This window comes from Microcaecilia unicolor, chromosome 1 (assembly GCF_901765095.1).
Source record: "Microcaecilia unicolor chromosome 1, aMicUni1.1, whole genome shotgun sequence".
NCBI classification, from domain to species: domain Eukaryota; kingdom Metazoa; phylum Chordata; class Amphibia; order Gymnophiona; family Siphonopidae; genus Microcaecilia; species Microcaecilia unicolor.
This window is the reverse complement of record NC_044031.1, coordinates 447,531,171-447,551,067: the sequence shown is the minus strand read 5'-3', so window position 1 is coordinate 447,551,067 and position 19,897 is coordinate 447,531,171. Positions and strand designations below refer to the sequence as shown.

At 47.7% G+C, this 19,897-nt stretch overlaps 1 protein-coding gene across 3 annotated transcripts in view; it reads right to left on the bottom strand.

The window, feature by feature from the left end:
- LCMT2 (leucine carboxyl methyltransferase 2) overlaps window positions 1-19,897 on the bottom strand; it is a 101,778-nt gene that overhangs the window by 12,267 nt on the left and 69,614 nt on the right. For all 3 annotated transcript variants that reach the window (XM_030212738.1, XM_030212747.1, XM_030212754.1), the window contains 2 exons: window positions 18,141-18,238; window positions 4,342-4,529 (listed from right to left, as the gene is read on the bottom strand). In XM_030212738.1, coding sequence (XP_030068598.1) covers window positions 4,342-4,529; window positions 18,141-18,238 — 286 coding nt within the window. The remainder of the gene's footprint in view (window positions 1-4,341; window positions 4,530-18,140; window positions 18,239-19,897) is intronic.

The following is a 19,897-nucleotide window of genomic DNA, read 5'->3' as shown; positions in this document are numbered from 1 at the left end:
AAGAACTGACATTTGCAAAACCAGTGGAACTAGTTAATTAGAATTAAAATGTACACACCTAAATTTTAAGCACAAGTCAAAAAAGGAGGGAGCAGAAATGGGAGGACCATGGGTAGATGAGCATTCCTTTCAGTTATGTGCATAACTATAGAATAAGGTGGGATCTGCGCCCTATTTAGGACATTTGCACCACATTTCCATTGGTGTAAACGTCTGCGCCTAAATGTAGTCATGGTTTCCGGGTGTAAGTATGGGTTGTAGAATAACGCTGTGTGTGTGTGTGTGGGGGGGGGGGGGGGGGGGGGGGAGGGGTTGGCGCAGGTTTATTAGGCACCATAAATAGAGTTTAGTCCTACTGTATACACACTTTTCTAAAATTATTACTCGCATGTCTATGAACATTTCCATGTGTAAATAAACTCTTTACACATGTAAATGGTGCCTAAGGAAAAAAATTGTTCATACCAATAGTCTAAACAGATCAATCCAAAGACATGTGGAGATAGAGAGAACAAGAGAGAACTCCAGATGTCTGCTACACATGGTCCTCAGTATTGTCGATACCAAAGCAGTGGGTAACAAAATTCATAGATCCAAGCAATCTCCTGCCTCTAACAAGAACCCTTGAGCCCCCTCCGCTTCTATAGGACAAAAGCACCCCAGTGTGCCAACGTGCCGAAGCGCAATGCCTGCCAAGCATGGCATTTGCCACGTGTAGTTGTTGTCCTTTTTCCTGTTTTTTTTTTTTTTTTTGTAGAGAAACTGAAACACAGTCACCAAACAGAACAGCCTGCGATGGAGAACACAGAGGATGCAATAGCGAGCAGAAAGGCGGGCCTCTGGATTGATCTGTTGGGACTAATGGGAAAGAAAATTAATAGGTAATAACTAATGTTTCCTTCCATTGCATCCCAAAGAACAATTCAGAGACGTGTGGAATATGCCAAAGCCGTCCTGAAGTAGGGCGGGAAACGGCGACCTCAGCCATCATGACTGAGGCCCCGAAGGCGGCATCCTCATATGCTGCAACATCCAGTCAATGATGCTTAGAGAAAGTATGGACAGAAGATCAAGTAGTAGGCCGGCAAATCTCATCAATAGACACAGACTATGTATCCACGAAGAAAGCTGAATGCACCCTAGTAGAATGTTCCCACAGATGAAGTGGTGGCGATTTCCCTACCAACATGTAGGCCAAAGTGATGCCTTCCTTCTGCCAACAGGCTGTTTTCCCCTTCCTGCATCCAGCAAAGAGCACAAAAAGATAGTCCGAACAACAGAAGTCACTGACAACCTCCAAATACTGAAGGAGAGTACACCACACATCTAGGCAGAGCAGTGACCAGAAATTGGTAATATAATCCTCCCTGCGGAAAGTGTGAAGGAACAACAACTGATTCAAGTGAAAACGGAACAATATCTTAGGAAGGAAGGACAGAAATGTCCAAATACAGACATCCGCCTCTGTAAAGCGGAGGAAGGGATCCCTACAAGACGGTGCCTGTAGTTCTGAAACCCAACGAGTTGAGGCGATGGCCACTAGAAAGACCGCCTTCAATGTGAGATATTTCAAGGAGAGCCTATCCAGAGGCTCAAACTGCGCTCTCTGTAATGCCCACAGGATGAGGTTAAGACTCCAAGAAGGAAGGCCCACCTGGCGAGGATGCAAGTGATTCACCCCTCCCCCCCCCAAAGGAAATGAATGATATCCAGATTGACCGCAAAATTCTGCACGTGACCCCTGAAGCCATGATATCGAGCGCAGGAACCTCCCAATGGTCTGTGATCTGAGAGAATGCAGTCCCGGACAGTTCCCACTCTCCGGGGTTCAGCATGAGATAGTCTGCATGGATGTTCAGCAAAGCTGCTTATGTGAACAGACAGCAAGGCCAGGTAGACTTCCGCCCAGCGGTAATGCAGGGCAGCATCCCTCATCAGAGAAGCACTCTTGGTGTCCCCCTGCCAGTTCATATACGCCGCCACTGTGGTATTGTTGGAGAGCATACACAGTGCCTGATTCTGAAGGCCAGACAAAAAGTCCCAAAGGACAAGTCAAATCGCTTGTAGTTCTGAACAGTTGATCAACCAGGATGCTTCTACCGAGGACAAGATCCCACCTGAGCGGTCCTTTCCAGACAAAGAGCTCCCCAGCCTGACAGGCTGGCATCCACGGTGATCACCACCCAATTCGGAGTTGCCGGGGGACCCCCCCCCACCATTCCAAATGTATCGGGTGAAGCCACCAACGCATTGCAAAGTGAGCCTGCACAGACCACAGTAGTTGGACAAGGTAGTCGCCCGAAAGCGGGGACCAATGACTGAGGAGGTCTAACTGGAGGGGCTGCATATAACTCCTCACCCAAGGAACCACGTCCAAGGTGGCCACCATGGAGCTCAAGATCTGAATGTAGTCCCACGCCCGGGGAGCAGACAGACTCAGCAGGTTATCCACCTGACTGTGAAGCTGCAGGAGCTTCATCAGGGGCAATGACACCATGTGTGTCCAAGTATTGAATACCACTCCCAAGTATTGGAGGCACTGAGATGGAGACAAGTGGCTCTTTTCCAGATTGACCACCCAACTGAGCAAAAGCAGAAAACAGGCTATTCGGTCCATCGCCTGCAAGCTCTCCTCATGTGACAACACTCGGATTAGCCAATCGGCCAAGTAAGGATGAACCCAGCCCCCATCTCGAGGGAGGAAAGCCACCATGATCACCATAACCTTGGAAAAGGTCCTGGATGCTGTGGCAAGGCCGAATGGCATCGCCCGTAATTGAAAATACTGGCCCAGAAATCGCTGATGAGGAGACCAAAGGGGAATGTATAAACATGCCTACTTGAGGTCCAGAAAGGTCAGGAACTCCACCGGCTGAACAGTCACAATGACGGACTGCAAGGTTGCCATCCGAAAATGCCGGACCCAAAGAGTCCTGTTCACATACTTGAGGTCAAGCACAGGCGAAGAGCCCCGCCCTTCCTGGGCACCACAAAATAAATGGAGTAACAGCCAAGACCATGCTCTGAAGACGGCATGGGAAGAACTGCCCCCAAGCGCAGAAAGAGCCTAGCCACCATGAGGTCATTACCTTCATCTGGCGGCAGCTCCCTGTCCTCCAAGGGATCTGATAGGGCCTGAGGAGAGTCATCCAACAAGTAATTCTCGTCAACATCTGAGCCCTGGACCTCCAACTTTGGCCACTTGGGTATGAGCGAATGAGGGCCCCCCCAGAGCGCCTCCTGAGGCCTGGTGTGAAGATGGAGCCTGCATCTCCACAGACCACTTCACCAAAAAAGGCCTTGTGCATTAACAGTATAATATCTGGTGAAAACTGGGTGTCTTCAACCCCAGAGACCTCGCAAACACCCTCAGTCATCAGGATGCCAGCCAGTGAACCCGGGAGCAAAGACAAAACAGGCCCCAGCTGATTTACTGCCACCGGCGCCTCAGGTTTGCCACGCGGCAGAACAAAAATGGCACCTGCAAGCACGCGGGAGGAAGAAAGCCCTGAGGAGCCTGCCAAAACTGATTCCAAAGCCTCAACACATTTCCCGGACCCAGGCTGAATGGTGACATCAAGCTGTGGAGCGTCCTGCGAATCAGTCTGAGAGCATGCGTAACAGATGCCCAACGCTGCTCTCGGCTCCCACACCAGGAGCAGCACGTCACAGATTCCGCCGGCGCTGCCATCAACAAAACGCTACTCACTCCAGAGGGGATTCACTGCTGCAGCCGCAAATTCTGCCCCCCTCACACTGGTGTCAGTAATTTGTGCATAGGCACTTTTTGTTTTGTTTTAAAACAAGCACATACTCAAAACAGCGTTCTCTCATTTTTTTTATTTTAAAGAGGTAGGAGATAAAGCTGGAGCCAACACAGCCACGGGAGCCAAAGAACAGTTGGGTAGTTGAGTGGGGGACCAGTGGGAGGAGGAAAGGAGGGACCTGAAAGTCCCGGGGTCAGGGACACTGCAACCCCAGAAGCTTAACTGGACCTGGGGGAACAGGCCAGGAGCCAAGTCAATCCAGAGTAGAGAGAGATAGAGAGAATACCGAGGTAAAGGCTAATGCACAGGACTATGTATAGCAGAGTTCTGGCATTCTCTCTGTCCCCCACCTGCTGGTAGGAGGGACATAGCCTGCATATTGCTGGATTGATCTGTGGGACACTATGAAACTCTTCTTACCTTATCTCCATAACCTCATAAGCCTTTCTATTCTATTGAACCAAGGCTACAAAAAGCAGATGAATTGCTTGAGCTTTTGAGACCATGTAAATCTCTATCAATTTGTGATATCAATTATGATTTGAAAGATGCTACACAGCAACTAGGCCCTTACCTGGGGACAACAGGAGGACACGTATCTATAGCTTGCCAGCAAAATCCAGATATGGAAGGTTTTAAGAAGAATATGGTCCCCAATGGCAAACCTTCTGCTCCTAAACCACCTGCAATCACTGCACCCCCATTCCAGCTACAAGCACTGTGGGAGTGACGGCCTTCAGGAGTGCTCCCTTCCACTGAAATCTAGAAAACAGGTCCAAATAGAATTAGTGTGTACCTTGCTAGTCATAACCGATTCTTCTACAAATTACGCATAATAGCATCAATCTACCCTTTGTTCCAGCAAGTCAGACTACAGCACTCAACAAGTATGCTTATTATAGGAACATAATGTAGAATTCAAACTTCATATAATTTTTTGTTCCTATTTTTGCCTTTTCATGCAATCTGTTTTCATTTCAAGCTAACACGACTTAGGCCAAATTTTGTTACCAAGGTTGCGAGGACATTGATATGCGATATTTTTAATTACAGCCTTCTCTGGTTACAATTCTTAATTTTGATATATTTTTCCAAATACCTTACAGATATGTTTCCAATTAGTGCAATAAAGATTTTAAAAATTAAGCCATCAGATCAAAATAATTATAACACAGAGATACTAAACAACGCTTGTTTGGTGTAGCATAACCAACCAAAGGATACACCAATGAAGTAATCATTCACTAGGCAATGGAAAACTGAAGGGGAAAAATCTAGTTTTCTCTAGCCCTAAGAAAGCTACTTGCTGCATTTATAAAGCACAAGAGATCATCGGTAAGTACACCCAAGAAGGCAGCAGCCAGGGAACAATCACAAAGGAGGAAATAATTAAGAGAGGCAGTGAGGTATGGGAAACAAGACCTCTGGATTTCACAAGTTGGCAGGAAAATGCTCATGTGCAGTATTCACAAAAGAGCTTGTGAGTAAATGGTTAGATGCAAACAAAAATTCAGTTTTACTGTATGGATCCTGTAAAATACTGTATTATCTGCAGATTGTGACAACTGATCCAATGTAGTACCAGATCTTTTGCATATGATCTCTGAATAATTTTTAGGCTGGTCTCAAAGTGTCACTAAAAGAAGAAAGCAAATCAGATACCATGCTCCAGCACAAGACAACAAAAAAGTGATATCCAAATATTGCATTCTACAAGGGACTGAATGATTTTAGATGGCCGATACTCATAAATGAACATGAACACACTCAAAGGGTAGCTTGCATCAAGGCATACAACAAATCTCCAACCATGTTTAGCTATTTTTCAGTGCTTTTCAAATGAAATCTCCAAAACTCTCTAAATAATTCAAATCAGTATACAAACACTTCTGAAAAGCGAGTAGAAAATTAAGCACAAGTGGTATTTGAGGCTCTGGGTGCCTTAACATCCTTCACCAAACTGAACAGTATCCAAGATAAAACATGCTTTGATGTTACTCAGCTGCATTAGGGAAGTAATAACATTTCAGCCCTCTTAACTTGCTCATTTACATCCTATCAATACTAACTTCCAACTACGAGATTTAAAACCCAACCTAAATGACAAGTGCATATTCCAGACCAATCATTATGCCAGCTGTACACAAACCACACCTCCATCAATACATCATTACATAACGCTTTACATACAGCTTGGTTCTCTAAGAGACTAAGATTTGCTTTTTGGGGGGACGCAGGTATAAAAGTTCATATATAGATTCAAGCATTTCCTAATCAACACAGAAACTTTGCAACTCCACCAAGACTGCAACCCTGGCAATGCCTACAGTAACATTACTTGTGTTCCATCCAACGTGTGTGCTGTCATGTCTGCCCTAATTTTACAAAAGCTATCTGATACACAGATTGCCACATACCTGCTAAAAATGACCAAAATTATCGCCAAAGGAAGTCACCTATTTGTGGCCTGATCTATAAAGCTCCTATGTCTCTATAAAATACTAGCATAAATCCTGTAGAACCTGTGGGTAAAATAAGCCCAAGCACATTTACCCCAGTATATGTGCATTTTATTAAATAGGCACATAAAAACTGACTCACATATGGTCCACACCACCTTTATCACAGAACACACCTACAACCAAGTATGGTAAAATTATGTATAATCATACCTGATAATTTTCTTTCCATTAATCATAGCTGATCAATCCATAGACTGGTGGGTTGTGTCCATCTACCAGCAGGTGGAGATAGAGAGCAAACTTTTGCCTCCCTATATGTGGTCATGTGCTGCCGGAAACTCCTCAGTATGTCGATATCAAAGCTCCATCCGCAGGACTCAGCACTTAGAGAATTACACCCACGAAGGGACACTCTGCCCAGCTCACCACCGCCGAAACGGGGGAGGGGAATTAACCCAGCTCATCCCCACACAAGTGGGGGAGGGGAATCCGTCCAGCTCATCCCCGCGGAGCGGGGGAGGGACACCACACCCGCCGATGCGGGGGGATCTGGCTTATCCTGCAACCGCAACCGCGGGAGGAGCTGACTGACCCTAACACCGCCGAAGCGGGAGGGGTACAAAGCTGCCCTACAGCCGCACGAAGCGGGAGGGAGTGCCGGCAGAATTTATGTCTCAATCCAGCCCCGTAAAACGGAGGGGAGAGGAATGCAGCAGCTCACTGTAACACAAACTCGTCTCAACTCTTGAAGAATCCAAGTGAAAGAACTTGAACACGAAGTCTTTCTGAAATAACTGAAGACTAAACTTGAACCTGAAATGCAACCAGAATAAAAACAGAACAGATATCTGGGAGGGGCTATGGATTGATCAGCTATGATTAATGGAAAGAAAATTATCAGGTATGATTATACATAATTTTACCTTCCATATCATCAAGCTGATCAATCCATAGACTGGTGGGATGTACCGAAGCAGTACTCACCCAGGGCGGGACATAGAAATCCCTGACCGCAACACTGAAGCTCCAAACCGGGCCTCCGCCCGAGCAGCCACAGTCAAGCGGTAATGCTTGGAGAATGTATGGGCCGAAGCCCAAGTTGCCGCCTTGCATATCTCTTCCAAGGAGACGGAACCGGCCTCTGCCATCGAGGCCGCCTGAGCTCTTGTGGAGTGAGCCTTCAGCTGGATAGGCGGCACCTTCCCCACGGCCACATAAGCCGCTGCAATGGCTTCCTTGACCCATCTTGCCACTGTAGGCTTAGCAGCCTGCAGACCCCTACGAGGACCTGCATACAGGACAAACAGATGATCCGATTTCCGGAAATCATTGGTCACTTCCAAGTATCTGATGATGACTCGTCTCACATCCAGATATTTAAGAGCAGAGTACTCCTCTGGGTAGTCCTCCCTACGAAAGGAAGGGAGACAGAGCTGCTGATTCACATGGAAGCGAGAAACAATCTTGGGCAGAAAGGAAGGCACTGTGCGAATAGTCACTCCTGCCTCAGTGAACTGCCGAAAAGGCTCTCGACATGAGAGCGCCTGGAGCTCGGAAACTCTTCTGGCTGAAGTGATAGCCACCAAAAAGACTGCTTTCAACGTCAGGTCTTTCAGAGATGCCCTCGACAAGGGTTCAAAAGGCGGCTTCTGCAAAGCTCTTAGCACCAGGTTGAGATTCCACGCAGGCACCACTGAGTGCAGAGGAGGGCGCAGGTGATTAACTCCCTTGAGAAAGCGCACCACATCTGGCTGCGAAGCCAGGGAAGCACCCTTCAGGCGGCCCCTGAAGCAAGCCAGAGCCGCTACCTGGACTTTAAGGGAACTGAGCGACAGGCCTTTCTCCAGACCTTCTTGCAGGAACGCCAACACTGAAGAAATTGGAGCAGTGAAGGGAGAAAGTGAGCCTGCTTCACACCATGCTGCAAAGATACGCCAAACCCTGGCGTAAGCAGTAGAAGTAGAGCGTTTCCTCGCTCTCAGCATAGTGGCGATGACCTTGTCTGAGAAGCCCTTCTTCCTCAGACGCTGCCGCTCAATAGCCAGGCCGTAAGACCAAAGGGAGAGGGATCCTCCATCACCACGGGACCCTGATGTAACCGGCCCTGCTCCACTGACAGCCGCAGAGGATCGTCGACTGAGAGCCTGATCAAGTCCGCATACCAGGGACGTCTGGGCCAATCCGGACCCACCAGGATTACCCTGCCGGGATGCTTTGCCACCCGGTCTAGCACCCTGCCCAACATGGGCCAGGGCGGGAACACATAGAGGAGCTCTTGTGTCGGCCACTGTTGGAGAAGAGCATCTACTCCCAGGGATCGAGGGTCCCGTCCTCTGCTGAAAAAGCGCGGCACTTGGCAATTGGCCGATAACGCCATCAGATCTAGGCTCGGCTGGCCCCAGCGCTTCGTGATGTCCAAGAACGCCTGAGCAGATAGTTGCCACTCTCCGGGCTCCAAGGTATGGCGACTGAGAAAGTCCGCCTTGACATTCATGACTCCGGCAATGTGAGCCGCTGAAAGCTGCTCCAGGTTCGCTTCTGCCCACTGGCAAAGACTCATAGCCTCCTTGGCTAGAGGGGCGCTCTTGGTACCTCCCTGGCGGTTGATATAGGCCACAGCCGTGGCATTGTCCGACAGGACCCGTACAGGCTACAACACCAGTACCGGGATGAACTCCAATAACACCAACCGAATGGCTCTGAGTTCCAGGAGGTTGATAGACCACTTGCCTCTGCAGGAGACTAGAGCCCCTGCGCTGTCCTTCCCAAGCAGTGGGCTCCCCAGCCCATCAAAGAGGCGTCTGTCGTGACGACAATCCACTCCGGGGTCACCAGAGGCAATCCTGCAGACAACTTGTCTGTCTGCGTCCACCAGCTCAGCGCCTTGCGCACTGCTGGGTCCACGGGAAGGCGCACAGCATAATCCTCCGACATCGGAGTCCAGCGCAGCAGCAGAGATAGCTGTAGTGGTCTCATATGAGCCCTGGCCCAGGGCACTACTTCCATCGTGGCCGTCATAGAGCCCAACAGCTGCACGTAGTCCCAAGCCCGAATAGGAGAGGCTACTAGGAACTAGTCCACCTGAGCCTGAAGCTTGACAATCCGATTGTCTGGCAGGAACACTCTGCCCACTTGGGTGTCGAATCGAACTCCCAGATACTCCAGGGACTGAGACGGGCGCAGCTGGCTCTTCTTCCAGTTGATGATCCATCCCAGGGAGCTCACAAGAGCAACTACCCGGTCCATAGCTTTGCCGCACTCTGCATAAGAGGGGGCTCGGATCAACCAGTCGTCCAGATAAGGATGGACTTGTACTCCTTCCTTTAGCAGGAAGGCCGCTATGACCCCCATTACTTTGGAAAAGGTCCGCGGAGCAGTAGCCAACCCGAAAGGGAGGGCTCTGAACTGGAAGTGTCGTCTCAGGACTGTAAAACGCAGAAAGCGTTGGAGAGGAGGCCAGATGGGAATATGCAGGTACGCTTCCTTGATGTCCAAGGAAGCCAAGAACTCTCCTGCCTTCACTGCCGCTATAACAGAGCGGAGAGTCTCCATGCGAAAGTGCCTCACTTTCCAGGCCCGATTGACCCCTTTGAGGTCGAGGATAGGCCGGACAGAACCTCCTTTCTTTGGAACCACAAAGTAAATGGAGTAACGTCCCTTGCCAATCTGATTTTTTGGCACCGGAACGACCGCACCCAGGCGGATCAGGTTGTCCAAGGTCTGCTGCACTGCCACAGCTTGACCGGAGACTTGCAGGGAGAGAGTACAAACCCGTCTCTTAAGGGTTGGCAGAACTCTAGCTTGTAGCCGTCTCTGATGACTTCCAGCACCCACGCGTCTGAAGTTATAGTGGTCTACTCACCCAGAAACGAGGACAGCCGTCCTCCAATCTGCACTGGGCGTGGACCAAGGCCCCGTCATTGGGTACGAGACCCTGGGGGAGGACCGGAGGGAGCACCTCCGGGACAGCGGTCTCTGCGAAAGGAATGCTGCTTGGGGGAGAAATTCCTCTTGAAGGAAGAGGGGGCAGAGGAACCCGACTTGCCCGGGCGGTACCGACGGGCTTCCAGCAACCGTCCTCTGGAGGTACCGGGACGAGTACTAGCCCGAGCCCTGACCTCTGGTAATTTCTTGCCATTAGACGTGCCGAGATCGGTCACGATTTTGTCCAGCTCGACCCCAAAGAGCAGCTTGCCTTTAAAAGGCAATCTAGCCAGGCGGGATTTAGAGGCGTGGTCAGCAGACCAATGTTTCAGCCAAAGCCACCGCCGCGCAGAGACTGTCTGAGCCATGCCTTTAGCTGAGGCTCTCAAGACATCATACAGCAAGTCTGCCAAATAGGCTAAGCCCGATTCCAGGGCCGGCCAATCAGCCCTCAAGGAAAGATCCGAGGGGGAAGCCCGCTGCACCATAGTCAGGCACGCCCTGGCCACATAGGAGCCGCAAACTGAGGCCTGCAAACTTAAAGCAGCTGCCTCAAAGGACGACCTTAAGGCCGCCTCCAATCTTCTGTCTTGGGCGTCCTTTAGGGCCGTGCCACCTTCCACCGGCAACGCCGTTTTCTTAGTCACCGCAGTGATTAAAGAATCCACGGTAGGCCACAGATAGGCCTCACGTTCACTCACAGCCAAAGGATAGAGGCGGGACATAGCCCTAGCCACTTTAAGGCTCGTTTCCGGGACATCCCATTGAGCCGCAATTAAGGTGTGCATGGCATCATGCACGTGGAAGGATCTAGGCGGGCGCTTCGTCCCCAGCATAATGGCAGAGCCAACAGGGGCTGAGGGAGAGACGTCCTCCGGAGAGGAAATCTTCAAAGTGTCCATGGCCTGTAAAAACAGGTTGGGCAAATCCTCTGGGCTAAAAAGCCGCGCTGCAGAGGGGTCATCCGCTCCATCCGAGCGGGGATCTATCTCCTCCAAGGAATCCGCAAAGGACCGTTGGGAGACCTCAGACACGCTGCCCTCATCTACATCGGAGGAGACAAAGTCCTCCAAGGCCTGGAAATCAACCCGAGGGCGTTTACCTCTGGGAACCTCAACCTCTTTATCAGAAGAGGGAGCAGGGGCAGCGTTTTGCATGAGGAAAGCCTGATGCAGCAGCAAAACAAACTCGGGGGAGAAACCCCCCAGACTGTGCACTTCCGCAGCCTGGGCAACAGCCCTAGACGCACTCTCAACCGGCGCTCGCAACAGCGGGGGAGAGACATGCTGCGCATCCAAAATGGCGTCCGGCACGAAACTCCGCGAAGGAGCCGCGCGGGAAGAACGGCGCTTAACTTTAGCCGCTTGTGCCGTCGCCCAAATTAAGGGCGTTCATGGCATTAATGTCTCCAACCTCAAGGGCGGCCCACGAAGAAGCCGTCCGAGCCGCGTGGCCGGCCAAGATGGCGGAGGCGAGGAGCGGGGGATGGGCGTTTATGGCGGGAAAAAACCGCCACGCCGGAGGAACGACCGGGACATTCATCGGCCACTAAACTGTCACCCATCAAGGGCGAATCAGGTTGTAAAACCCCCGCATCCCCTCTAGAAGCGCTCCAGCGATCCGGGGAGCGACCCTTTGCGCCCTCGCCCTCCGACGCCATATGCCACGAGGAGAAGAATCGGGGAACCCCCTGCCCGCTATAAAAAGGTAAAATTACCTGCTTGCCGCTCCGAGCTGTAACGAACTGGTGTCCCAGTGAGTAGCTGCAATGAACGTTTAAAGAAACGTCGAATTAAACGCCTTTAAAGACGTTTAAAATTTTTTTTTTTTTTTTTTTTTAAACGGAGCCAGCGGGAGGGGGGAGAAAAGGAGGGACCTGGCACCACCAGGTTTGCACTTGCTCAAAAGAGCCCTCAACCCCAGGCCTCAACAAAACCTAAGGATTAGGCTTGGAGGCCTAGCCAGAGCTGCTGCTGTGTGTGACCACCACCTGCTGAGATAGAGAACATACTGAGGAGTTTCCGGCAGCACATGACCACATATAGGGAGGCAAAAGTTTGCTCTCTATCTCCACCTGCTGGTAGATGGACACAACCCACCAGTCTATGGATTGATCAGCTTGATGATATGGAAGTGCCTTTTTCCCTTGTGTGTGGTACTTTATCAAGGTTCCTTTTATTAAGGTGCGCTGAAAAATGGCTTGCGGTAGTGTAGGCACGGGTTTTGGCCGTGCACCAATCCATTTTTCAGTGCGCCTGTAAAAAACGCTCTTTTAAAAATTTTTGCCGAAAATGGATGTGCAGCAAAATCAAAATTGCCGTGTGTCAATTTTGGGTCTCAGACCTTACCGCCAGCCACTGACCTAGTGGTAAAGTCTCAGGCGGTAATGACTTAAGCATGCCAAATGCCACCTGGCGCGCGTAGCTGATGTGTGCCAGAAAATAAAAAATATTTTTCGGGCACGTGTAGCGGATGTGCGCCAAATATGAAATTACCACAAGGGCCACACTGTAGCCGTGTGGTAACTCCATTTTGGCGTGTGTTGGGCACACGTAGACGCTTGCGTGGCTTAGTAAAAGGGCCCCTAAGTCATTTATGCGTGAATATTAACATGAAAATACTTTAACAAAATTATTCAATATGAAAATAATTTTGTAAAGATTTTTCCATCTGTAAAGTATGCTTTACATGCAGAAACCAAAGTTCTTGGTCAAGGCACATGAAAGGAGTGCACTTTTCTTTATATGCAAACTGTGTACAGGCATTCCTGGAGAGGGGGGGGGGGGGGGGGGTTTTGGTGAAGCAGGAGCAAAATTGTAAAGTACACCTATATTTTATAAAATACATTGGTACACAGAATATATACATTTCAACCATTTTCAGAGCAAATGTAAATTTGTGAGAATTTGCCTGCTTTTGGGGTTGGTTTTAAGAGCTTATCTTATAAAAAGGCACATAGTGGCTTAATGAAATAAGCACTTTCTTGGACTCTACCAAGCTTTCTATAACATGCTCCAGATTGTCTCCAAACAGCCTCTCATTAAAGAACTTGCTAAGATGGCTCTTAGGTGCTATGCCTGCTGGCCAATTCTTCATATTGCTACCACAGAGGCCATCCCCTTAGCCAAGAGATGAGATCATAGAGCATGTCCACTAAAAGGTGATCCCCATCTCAAACCCAGGCTGCCTTTGACACTCCCTTCTACCGTTTTGCTAGGCAACTGTTCAGTCCATTGACCACAGCCACTAAGCCACAAAGGCCACTTCCTGCAAGGTCAGGGCAGCTAGTTCAAACGCCTGCTTCAAGAGAGAATCCATCAAGGCTACACACATCCTTTCTCCAGGATAGTAGTCATTTTGTTACCACAGAGACCAGTACATCCAATTCTGGAAGATCCAATATCTTCAGCACCTCTAGGACCTAGACAATTAGGAGGACAATTCGTTCCTAATGAAAATTCTTACAACTGTAACATATTTCCCCAGAAGAATAGTCTTCTCTTCCTGAGCCCAGTGTTCTCACTTCACAAGTCATGGACTAGAACCTGAGGTGCCCGGAAGCAGCAAGATCCCCCTCTCAGTGTCTTCTTCCAGGGACGGCTGATGTCTCTTGACTCCAGATGAGCCATCTCTAATCGCCTCCTGCATTAGGAGAATGAATTCCGAAGAAAATTCCCTCCAGAGTCTACCCATGCTGTTCCTGGACTACCTGAGCCCGTTCCAATCGCCTCAGAAATATTTAACTCTCCAGCCCTACTTAACACTAGTAGGCCTGGTTTCTCAAGCCCTGAAAATGGCAGCATTTCCTGCCAAAAATGCCTCCTCCGTAGTCCCTTGGAACCCCCTGACTGAGGTCTAAAACCTGCCTTCAAGGTCTGTGACTGCCTGCCTACATCTGTACCACTTACAAGACTGGCATCAGAGCGCTGTGGCAGGCAAACAGCCCCCCAAGCTTTGGATGCCACAGATCAAAGTAGTGTAAATACATTATATATTTAGTGTATGTTGTAGCCTGAATAAAGTTCAAGCTGCTCAAATCCAATCATAACCAGCCATGCAGCTTCAACTATATTCAGTTTGCTCTGATTTTTTGAAGGTTTTGAAGCAGGTATCACACTATTTGATTTGGAATATTGGGACTAGAACATATACTAAACGTATAAATTTATTTTCACCACATTAGTGGAGTCAGATGATTTGTGATGTAACTTTATTACGCTGTGATGTTAGAGCTCTACAAATAGCATTTTATTATATAAGCAATTTGCAAGTTGCAGTTTAGTTGCTATTGCTACTGAAACATCACTCTCCACAAAATTTATAAGTCAAAGGATGTCCTGTTTTATTGGGTTATAAGAGGGCTATATGTATATTTACAGACCAAAGTGGGTCATGCTCACCAAGGGCCCGATGCACAAAGGCACCCATTAAATACGGGTGCAGCCGGAAAATTTACCAACTCGCAAACAGCAACCGATGCACAAAGCGAATTCTCCTTTGTGTATTGGTTGCTGTTTGTGACATGAAGCTGTCAAATGTATTTCACACTACTGTCAGCTTGCCCACCTGATTTTTTTTTTTAGTTATTGGGGGGGGGGGGGGGGGGGGGTGTCACTAGAACATCAGGGAGTGATGGTTGCAATGAGGCATGGTGTAGGGAGGTGGTCCACTGGGTTCTTTTGCCTCAGGGGGGGGGGGGGAGGGGGGTCCACTGGACTACAAAGGAATTTTTAAAAGATCTAGGGGAGAGGGTTAGGAGATGGTTCACTGGACCGCCAGGGATTTTTGGTTCGAGGGGCAGCTGGGGGGGGGGGGGGTTGGGAGGGGAGAGGTAGGGAGCACAAGCAGACAGCCTTTGCAGTTGTCGGTTTTCCTCCTCTCCAACAACTCCAGAGCAGCCATAAAATTAGCTTGTTAAAGCTAGGTGTTCTGAAACTGTGTATGGCATGGAATGCTCATTAGAATACTAATGAGCTCACTGTAATACATTTGCATAGGGTTCTCAGTGGCTGCTAATGCCACAAGTTAGTTATGGAAAACCCCCTTTGTGCACTACTCACTAAATAATGTTTGCTTTAGACTGGCTACAACCAGTCTAAAGCAAATGTTAACAGCACGATAAGCTTTATGCATCAAGCCCTCAGTCTGCGCAACCATGTGCACTACGGCCAAACTACCCGACATGACTTGTTGCCACCTCAGCAGACCATGGCCCCATGAGCTTCTTTCTCACATCTCCTGTTGTCACCAAATGCTTCTGGCTGCTACCGTCAGCAGCTCCCACTTTGGCAAATAGCACCAATACCCGGTGCTCAGCTTGGGTTTAAATATCTGAATCTTGTTTCCAAGGGCATTCAGAAGGGCCACCCTCACCCCCAAATTAAAAAAAATTAAAAGTGTTTAGAGAGTGGGATCAAGGTACAAGTTGGTGACCCCTTACTGGGGTGCAGTGGTGGTTGGGGAGGAGGGAGAGACCACCAGGTATAACTCCCCCTAGGCAGCAAAGGGCCACAACCAACCAAGCGCTGGGCAAGACAGTCGTTCTGCCTGAAAAAAAAAAAGTCATGCCCTCTTTCTGTCTTTCATTTTAGCCTGAGGGAATCCTTAAATCGCCAAAGCCAGTCACAGACTGTACAAGATGCCTCTACTATCTCCTGGAGACTGAGAAAAACTGACTAGTGGGCACTGCACAGAATATTTAAAATATGTCACTAGTTAGTGGTTCTCAGTCTCCATCTGCTGGTAGTAAACCCACATCTGGAGGGACACTAAGGAACTTAGATTTGTAAGCTTAAAACTACTATTCTAAACAGACAGTTTTGATATAGACAAGAATATCTTCTCCAGATTCACCTTTCTAAATACTGCTGATGCTTCTCCCTGTTGTGCACGAGTTTAATATTATAGTCTGTAAATTACTCTTGGGGATATTCTGCACTAGCTCTACAGAATTCTGTGCAGGCATAGTCATCAATCCCTTTACCCCTTTCCTGCACAGATCACAAGACAAAAGGAGGTGGTAGTGAATGGCTGCATGCACATTGGGCATCCTCCTCCTCTGCTGGATGAGCCCCAACTATTCATCTGAACCGCTTAATTCAGTCTGCAGCTGTTGGTGGCTAAAAAAAAACACTGTCTGCCACACACTGAATACTGCCCATTAATATTTTTTAAAACGGGGAGGAGAAGAAGAAATTACCAAATTACCAAATAATGAATCTCACTGAGGATAGGAATCTCAATCTCAATCCCATCAATTGCAAACTTCTCTGGAAACAAGACAATTCAATGACTAGTTAATAGTAGCACTTGCATTTTAGCCATATTCAATCTAATTCGATTGGTAGTCATCCAAGATTTAACAGCTGACTGAAGCAGAATCATACTGGATATAGGAAAAGAACTGTAGATCAATGTACAACCTATAATTCACATCTAAACAAGAAAGCTAGCTACAAATGGGAAGAATACCTTAAACAAAACAGCTGAAAAGGCAAATACCTATGGTTCTTCCAAGTAAATTTTTTTCCAGGTGGAGTAACATAGTAAATGACGGCAGAAAAAGACCTGCATGGTCCATCCAGTGTGCCCAACAAGACAAACTCATATGTGCTACTTTTTGTGTATACCTTACTTTGATTTGTACCTGTCCTCTTCAGGGCACAGACCGTATAAGTCTGCCCAGCATTATCCCTGCCCCCGCCACCGGCTCTGCCACCCAATCTTGGCTAAGCTCCTTAGGATCCATTCCTTCTGAACAGGATTCCTTTATGTTTATCCCACGCGTGTTTGAATTCTGTTACCATTTTCATTTCCACCACCACCCGCGGGAGGGCATTCCAAGCATCCACTACTCTCTCCGTGAAAAAATACTTCCTGACATTTTTCTTGAGTCTGCCCCCCTTCATTCTCATTTCATGTCCTCTCGTTCTACCGCCTTCGCACCTCCGGAAAAGGTTCTTTTGCGGATTAATACTTTTCAAATATTTGAATGTCTGTATCATATCACCCCTGTTTCTCCTTTCTTCCAGAGTATACATGTTCAGGTCATCAAGTCTCTCCTCATGCGTCTTGTAAACCCTTGCTGTACTACAAACCGACAAAATGTTAATTTTCTAAAACCAGACCAAAGCATTTCCAGTAATCCAACAATTTCAATCTAGCCAAGAGAATGCCATGTTGAACAGTGTCAAAAGCAGCCGTAATGTCTAACATTACCATAAAATACTGAGTGACACAATCAAAACTGGCTTGCAAAACATTAAAGACACAAATCAATACTGTCCCAGTGGATTGTTAACTGGATAGATTTGTATTTACTGTATCTTTTAAATACATAAAATGCTGCTGAATATCAGGAAAGAGTAAATTTAGTCAGTTATCTTTAACTCCATTGCAATCACTGAATATTGACCTCTGCACATACTGATTTATGATCATTACCTCAAACTCCCTAGATCCTTTTGAAAGCTGTAATATTTGGATACCAATTTTTAGCTTACCGGTTTAAAAAAGGTTATCACAGCCCTTTAATATTTAGGATGCCCAACAATCTGTTGATTTATAAAGGTTTAAATAAACCCAGCAAAGTTGAAAATAGACAAGGAAAACGGGAATGACAGGCAGAATTTAGGACATTAAAGGGATTTCAGAGAGGTTGCTATAACCTTGTTCAGTGGAGAAAGAAAGTTCCAAACAATGATGAATGGCAGAAGCTGTCTCACAAATGGGAACAAAGAGGTGTCTGGCATCTATAGGCCAGTCAGCCTAACATTAATGGTAGAGAAATTAATGTGGAATTTACCAGAGAGTAAGAACAAAGGGTGCATGGATTCAGTAGGGGAAACTGGTTTCTTTAAGTGACTAGAGGGGTTAGGAGGGCACCGGACATGGTTACATATACCTCTCACTGTCAAATTAAGAGCCTAATAAGTAGGTGCTATACTGTGTAGAAACTATCCAAGCTGTAATACTGTCAAGCACATACCTTTTCCCACAAAAGCTTTTCAGGGTGAAGAAAACCCCAATCTTTCAGTGCCAACTCCCTGACAGAACGACCCCCATAGATGAACAGGTAAGTCTGACCTTAAGTGAAAATAAGATGAGAACATTTAATTAAATAAGTAATAAAAAAAGCAGCTTCTCTTTTTATTACAGCTTAAAATGCAAGATCACTGTCAAAAGCAGCATTGTCTGGAGTAAGCAGCAAGTAAGGGAAACTCGATAACAATCCCATGTCCCAGCCATACAAACGTACTACCTTCCAAGAAGACAAAGCTAGCTGAACAAAACATCTTCTGTCAGGGGGGTCACACAGTTTGGGAAATGACAAAAGGCACCATTCTCTCTTAGAGACCCTAGCAAGCACTCAGCAGAAGAACACATCTTAACAACAGTAATTCTTTATTAAGGTGTAACAAAATCAATATTTAATGATTTATTCTGACAATTCTTAGGAAATTCATTTAGCGTGCATATGTAAATAATTTTCAGAGTCAGCATTTTCTTTAAAATGGGACTGCTATCATTGGTTTGTCAGCAGAGTGTTTATTTTGCCTGCTGTATTTAGGCTTACTATACCACCTTACCTAACTGGCAGATCCATGTGGTTCACAAACTAAGATACATCAAAAATTAAAAGGAAAAGAACTACAATACTGAAAGAAACAATACAAGCTAACATACAAGCGCATACAAACTCTAAGGGAGCAATGGGATAGAGGGAAGACACAGAGAGAGGAAAACCTAAAATGGTTAGGACACATAGAGGGGCATAATCGAATGGGGCTGGCCATCTCTAAGGCCAGCCCCTTAAAGCGGCATACACGACTGTATTATCGAAACAAGATGGCCGGCAATCTTTTTTTTCGATAATACGGTTGGGGCCGACCAAATCTCAACATTTGGGCCGGCGTTAGAGATGGCCGCCATCGGTTTCCGGCGATAATGGAAACTAATGGCGACCATCTCAAACCCGGCCAAATCCAATGCATTTGGGCGTGGGAGGAGCCAGCATTTGTAGTGCACTGGTCCCCCTCACATGCCAGGACACCAACCAGGCACCCTAGGGGGCACTGCAGTGGACTTCAGAAAAAGCTCCCAGGTACATAGCTCCCTTACCTTGTGTGCTGAGCCATCAACCCCCCCCCCCCCCCCCCCAAAAAAAAACCTACTACCCACAACTGTGCACCACTACCATAGCCCTTACGGGTGAAGGGGGGCACCTAGATATGGGTACAGTGGCTTTCTGGTGGAGGGCTCCCATTTACCACCAGAAGTGTAAAAGATAGGGGGGGATGAGCCTGGGTCCGCCTGCCTGAAGTGTACTGCAGTACCCACTAAAAACAGCTCCAGGGACCTGCATAGTGCTGTCAGGGAGCTGGATATGGCTTTTGAGGCTGGCATAGAGGCTGGCACAAAAATGTATAAAAAAATTTTTTTGGATGGGAGGGGGTTGGTGACCACTGGGGGAGTAAGGGGAGGTGATCCTCAATTCCCTCCGGTGGTCATCAGGTCACTTGGGACACTTTTTTGAGGCTTGGTCCTAAAAATAAATTGACCAAGTAAAGCCGGCCAAATGCTCATTAGAGCCTGCCTTCTTTTTTTATTACTTTTTGTTACATTTGTACCCCGCGTTTTCCCACTCATGGCAGGCTCAATGCGGCTTACATATACAGGTACTTATTTGTACCTGGGGCAATGGAGGGTTAAGTGACTTGCCCAGAGTCACAAGGAGCTGCCTGT